The sequence below is a fragment of the Syngnathus typhle genome, linkage group LG13 (genome assembly GCF_033458585.1).
Source record: "Syngnathus typhle isolate RoL2023-S1 ecotype Sweden linkage group LG13, RoL_Styp_1.0, whole genome shotgun sequence".
Classification (NCBI taxonomy): domain Eukaryota; kingdom Metazoa; phylum Chordata; class Actinopteri; order Syngnathiformes; family Syngnathidae; genus Syngnathus; species Syngnathus typhle.
In genome coordinates, this window is record NC_083750.1 from 3,047,745 (window position 1) to 3,053,779 (window position 6,035).

General features: G+C 44.5%; 1 protein-coding gene across 2 annotated transcripts; it reads right to left on the reverse strand.

Annotated features, from left to right (window-relative positions):
- Positions 1-801: 801 nt before the first annotated feature.
- Positions 802-5,803, reverse strand: LOC133166133 (leukocyte cell-derived chemotaxin 1-like). Of its 2 annotated transcripts, none has more exons than XM_061296157.1 (7): positions 5,704-5,803; positions 5,378-5,518; positions 4,248-4,388; positions 4,024-4,137; positions 2,420-2,570; positions 2,007-2,110; positions 802-1,330 (listed from the first exon to the last, which is right to left on the reverse strand). In XM_061296157.1, the coding sequence occupies exons 1-7, from the start codon at positions 5,722-5,724 to the stop codon at positions 1,109-1,111; spliced, it is 894 nt and encodes a 297-aa protein (XP_061152141.1). In that variant the 5' UTR covers positions 5,725-5,803; the 3' UTR covers positions 802-1,108. The 2 variants fall into 2 exon arrangements, with proteins under 2 accessions (XP_061152141.1, XP_061152140.1); XM_061296156.1 differs by having other exon boundaries at positions 5,653-5,802.
- Positions 5,804-6,035: the final 232 nt, after the last annotated feature.

Consider the following 6,035-nt stretch of genomic DNA (forward strand, 5'->3'; position numbering starts at 1 on the left):
GCAATTTAATGTGGCATCATTGATATGAAAGAAGGATGCTTCAGGTATGTCCTCCAGCTGAAGGATTTAGTTTATTTATTTCACTTTATTATCTGCAAATGCCAGTTGCCTTGTTTGGTCAGCCTTGAAGAGGAGTGAGTTCCTCCTCAAGATGTGGTAAGAAAAGCCTCAGTTCCTCGAGTGCATACACTGAAGCTGCGACCGTGAGTGGGTCGTCCTGTGCCACCAGAGTATTAATATGGATCAGCCATTTGTACTCGGCCACACGTTGAATTCTTCACACATTCTTTCATCTCAGGGCATGATCAAACGCTCATTTGTGGCTCAGGATGGAAGTCTTAACACACTCGCATGCATAAAACAGGATTCATCCAGGATATTTGACGCATTGACAAACTCGCCGCCCTCATCCTGAACCCCCACCCTAGCCTGAAGTGCTACTGTGACATCAAAAGGAGCTAAGCACTTTGCATCGTGGAGAAGATCTGCTAGCATGACGGCTACAGACTCTTTAGTCTCATTAAATGGTTGGGAGGAGATGCAACTCTCATATTGAAGAACTCTTGCAAACTTCTTTGTGTCCCTTCAGAGCAGCTCACTGATGTGACAAAACCCGAATGTGCTTTTAAAGAACAGCTCTTCCCAAGAGACCAATATCTGTTATGAAATAAGACAATTCCAAAAAATGTGATGTGATATTGCACTTTGAAATTGCCTCCCAGATGCAGCTAAAAATATCATTTCGATGAAGCGTCCGCAAGCTTAGATTTTGTAAACAAAAGATGCTGGCTACTGAGAGTAGAATGTTGCACTTTACATTTATTTACATTCAACAGAAAGGCAATAAGGTTACAATCATAAATTATATGCTTAGCCTATTTGCTAATCAATGACATACATTTAGGATCGATCCTCATGACAATAGGTACTGAATTTCACTTTGCAAGCGAATATTTGCCCCTTAAGTGGCCTGCCTCAAAGAACTGCTCAAAGCAAATACTACCTACCTACCTAGCGTATGTGAAAACTCAAGACTGGCTTCATGTTGTCGGTCACCTCCCTCATCTTTCCAAAAACAAGGCTGATCCCTCCTACCGGCCGCGTGGCGCTACACAATCCCCAGAATACGTGCCACCCACCAGTTGCAAGGCATGATCACTCGACAAGCCACTTGGCAGCCTCTGTAATGGTACGGCCACGGGTGGTAACCCCCCAGTGGCTCACAGATCCTCTGGCAGTGGGTGTAACTGCGCCGGCACTCTCTGCAGCAAACGCCCTCGTGGTCCAACCTGGGGTCGATGTTCATGCTATCCTCCCCCTCAAGGTTGTTCTGAGAGGAGGCAGAGGAATGAGATCAGATGCTGTGCATACAAACCATGCCATGGATCCATCTTTAGATACTGAGCAAAAATATAACCAAACACATTTTCACATTTTGTTATTAAGCATCCATAATTATAGCCATTCAAAAATATAACAAAACACTTATTTTTGTCACATTTTCTTATTAAACATCCATAATTATAGACATTCACCTTCTCACAATCTCACACCCTTTTGAAATATTTTTAGCAAGTAGGGTTCAAACTACTTTCTGTTTACCTCCCAATTTCAAAGAAAAGAGGGGGCAGTTTACTCTGGTGGGGAAGAAAGAGGATTAAGAGAGAGGGAGCTGTGCGTTGAAGGGAGCAAAGAAGGGCAGAGGTGACCATGTGTATGTATGGAGTCTGTGTGAGCTCAGCAGGGCAAACAGGCCAGGGGAGGCGAGTGTCTGGAATAATTCATAGAGCCTTGCTGCTGAAAGGAAAGTTGTCCTAAAGAGGGCTCTCCCTTGCATAAGGGAACAAATGGACACGCTCAGATTTGCTGTGACATTCCGCCGCCCTCCGCCGTGACCTCAGCATCTGCCGGCATCTGTGACGAAACTCCTCCCACAAAGCCTCCTCAGGTAAATCTGAGCGGACAGTTGCGGGGGAAGAATCTGCACCTTTGTGTTTGTGACTCACGTGATAGGGGTTCTCGGGGTTGAACTCGGCCTCCACGTCGTCTTTTTCTTCATCCGTGGGTGCCTGACGGCGGCGGGGGGCGGCCCTCGTCTTCCTATGTCCGCCTGGATGACATCACAAACTTTAGAGAGCACAATGGCGTTGCTGCGGGACGCCGTCTGATTGCAGTGTTCTGTAATCGTGTGTGTGTGGAGCAAAGTTGTCTTTGGGCCATGTTTTGAAATCATGTGAAGAACAAAGTTGTCCTTTTCAACACGTTGAACCTCCTCTAAGGCTAGAAACTCAATATATGCTATTTGCAAATGTAGTCAAATAGATCGGGTGGACGGACGGATGGATGATAGATAGCTTTAGATTGCATTCCTTCCCATTTTTATGCTAAACTTGAATGTACGAATTGTGTGATCGCTTACTGGTAGAGTAGGTAGGGCGCAGCCAGAAGATGGGCAGATCTCCACACAAATCCTTAATCTTGTCACTGAGGAAAGTAGAGTCGGAGAGAGGCGCACCAGCCGCCACCCATACAAGGTCATCCTCAAACTTGGCCGGCATCACCTCATCCTCCTTTGAGAACCGAAGGAATATAAAAATAAGCCATCGTACGTGCACGCAACCCCAACCAGCTGCTGATAGCTTCAAACCTCACGCGATTTATCGTGTTAGCCTTTTGGACGAGACATGCTAGCACTCCAGAATAACAACAAATCAAGCAAAGGACCCCGGGGACCTGAGCCTGCCCATCCTATTTAGCTGAATACATGATGTCACAACCGGGGATCAAACTTTGCAGACCAACTTCTCTCTTTTATTTTGTCCAGCGCAAATGACTTGCTAGAGGGGCAAATAAAAGGCGGGGGTCCGTCTCCACTGCACAACTAATAAGAGTTTATTTGACCCATTCTCAGAGGCTGGGATTTGTTTGTGTGTGAGTGCGTGTGTGTTTGTATGTGTGTGTCTAACCCATATGCACTATGCCATCACTCTAAATTATCATAAATGACAAGCCTGCAGCAACTATTAGAACCTATCCCTGTTTACACTCACACAAACACGTATACAAAACGATGAAATGATCACTTGGAAGGCAAAGAGAGACGGTAACACAATCAAGCACAAACGTGAAATAAATGATCGTTTATGACGCAGAGAAAGGCAGTAAGAACAGCCTTGCGTGGTAATGACGTGTGTGTCTGTGTGTGTGGGCGCACGCATGTGTGTGTGTGTGTGTATGTGCGTGCGTGTGTGTGTTTATGGAGGCAATTGTGGTGATGTGGGTTTATGTGAATCTTATGGGGAATGAAATTATTTTAATTATCAGGCAGCTTCAGTTGAACAATCACAGTGACACGTGCGCGCGTGTGTGTGGTAGTGTGTATGTGTGTGTGTGCATACAAAGTACTGAATGTAGAATTTTCTTTGTTCGTGAACCCCGAAATCTGCTTTTGTTTTGGTGGTAAACGTGGAGGACTGAAGATGGAAACCCAAGTATGTGATGCTTATTTATTGGGTTATTTGTTTATTATTTATTCATCACTCATTTTATTTATTCATTATTTATTGTTTGTGCCTTCTTGTTTTTATTTTGTGTCGTCTACTTGTATGTTTATCGTGTACTGTGTCTCGTCACCGTGGGATGGAGGAAACGGAATTTCGGTTTCTTTGTGTGTCTTGACATGTGAAGGGATTGACAATAAAGCTGACTTTGACTTAATCCAACTAATTAGTGATTTTATTTCAGACTCATTGTTAGTGATGGGCACTCAAATGATGCGTTTGCTGTTTAAAATTTTCTTGTCTGTGATTCACTTCTATTTTGAATTATTTTTCTTAATCCCCGCAGGGATTAAATTTCACTATAGTGCACTTGAGTGCATATCCTGTAGTCATATCGCAGGATTATTGGTTTTCTCAGCAAGCAGACAAAACAAGTTGAAAATGTTCTTCTCAAAGAAAGTAGTACTTCTACTCCCTGAGAAAACACACAACTCAGAAGGATGCATAAGAAGACTGCACGCACCAGGTCAAAGGTCATTGAGTCCTTGTCAAGACCCTCCACATCAGGCAGGCGGGCCTTCACCTGGGTCTTAATGAAGCACTTCTCACCCCCTGAAAACCGGATCCCTGTGATTCCCTGAAAAGAAAAATAAGTATGATTTGATTCCCTACTGTTCTGTCTCAAAGACTACACCACTAGCGCTAAATGAACTGTGTGTTTGAAATACATGTTTTTCGCTTACTTACAATCTCAAAATCGTGGACCTCCATGGCCTGATCCGCCCCACTGCTCGTGCTGAACTTTTCCATGTTGTTCTTTGTGTCGATCTCCATCGTGCCCTCCTCCACTTTGCCATTGATGCTCATGCTGTAGTGGACATTGTAGACCTGCGCACACACACACAGGTATGTGGACAAGGATGTCAGTAGCCGTTTGTCATTTTGCGTTCTTGTCTCCTCTTGGGTTTTTGTGATCTTGGGAAACATCATCAATTACAACGGAGTTAATATTAGCTTGTGGTTGATAGAATTTGACTGAGTGTCACCAGTGTCATGTGATAATGATCTTGATTATAATACTGAAAAATAACAACTCGGAGAACCAATGGTTTGTTGATTGCCCCCCCCCCCCCACACACACACCCAAAGGTGGGCTTCACACAGGCAGTATTGAAGCTATGGCCGCCACTGGATCGACTCAATTTATCCGCAGGTTCCCCTGAATTACTTATTTATGGATTTGTTTGTTCATGTATTTATTAATTTATTTTCTAGGAAATTGGGGGGGAAGTGAAATCTCTTGGGATATAGCTGGTAGCGCAAAGCCAAACACATTTTCTTCATTGTTTCAGTTCAAGTCAGCGGGAGTCAATTGTTTTTCAGTCATGTCACCAATGTTTTTTTTACAAACATAAAATTGTCTGTATACAGTAGACCTTCATCTTTAACAACCGTGCCACAAAACAGGCAGAAAATTGTGCTCTCCCCTTTCTCCACTCACACACCTCTTGCCCCTAGAGCATCAGCCGGACCAGAGAACCCCTCAGCCCTCCCCATTCTTCCGAAATCCTCCACATATTAACAAGGGCTCCATTCATACACTCCATTCACTTCATACAAGTGGAACATGTCTTGTTTAACTTAGTTCAATGTGTTTTCTTATACTGAAAAAAACAGCTTTGAGTTTGCAGACTTTGCCCCAAAAGCTTCCAGAGCGTGCCCAATTCAGATGGCCATATTTGCCCAGGAACGTTATAAAAATTAAAGCTTCTGCTGCTGCTCCTGCAACCAAATGGATTTGTCTGGCAGAACAGACCTAATGTCGCATTCAACGCCATAGCACACGCTTGAACTCTCTGGAACAACAGCAGCCTTACGTGTTTTTCATTGTTGTTCCAGAAGTAAAACGCTCCAACGGCCCCCAGAAGGAGCAACACGGCCCCGGCGACGAGCACTGCGATCCCGGCCTTCAGGAGGCGCCCGGTCGCTGCAGGTTTCTCGGCCACGCTGGAGTATGCCTGCAAAAACAGACAGAATAAACAAAAACATCGACCCTGAACGACCATGGCGTTGAGATTGAAAGCTTTTTAAAATGTGACCATTATGACGGATTTGGTGCCGAACTAATTATTCTCAACTAATATATCCTTACAGGAGGCATAAACTGCTGCATTTCCTCCGGTCCCGCTGAGGCGATCGGTACCTTCTCGGAGTTCCCGGCCATGACTGGAGCCAAACACCTGAACAGGATCACCCGAACACTTGCTCAATGGGCACACTCTCTCACTCTGTTTCTGTGGCTCTTTCTCTGTTGGGTGGAGCAAATGGGGCGAGCTCTTTGGATCTTGTTGCGCACGACGCATGCGTTTTCCCCTGCGGCTTGTGACCCCCTCACCACCCCAAATTTGATCTTTAAGACGTTGGAGGTTTAAGCATTCAGTTTTTGTTCTGGTAACCTGAAAATCAATGTGCTCATATTTCATTAATTTAATTGCACAGGCATACATGTATACACACAAATCATTGATTAAAATG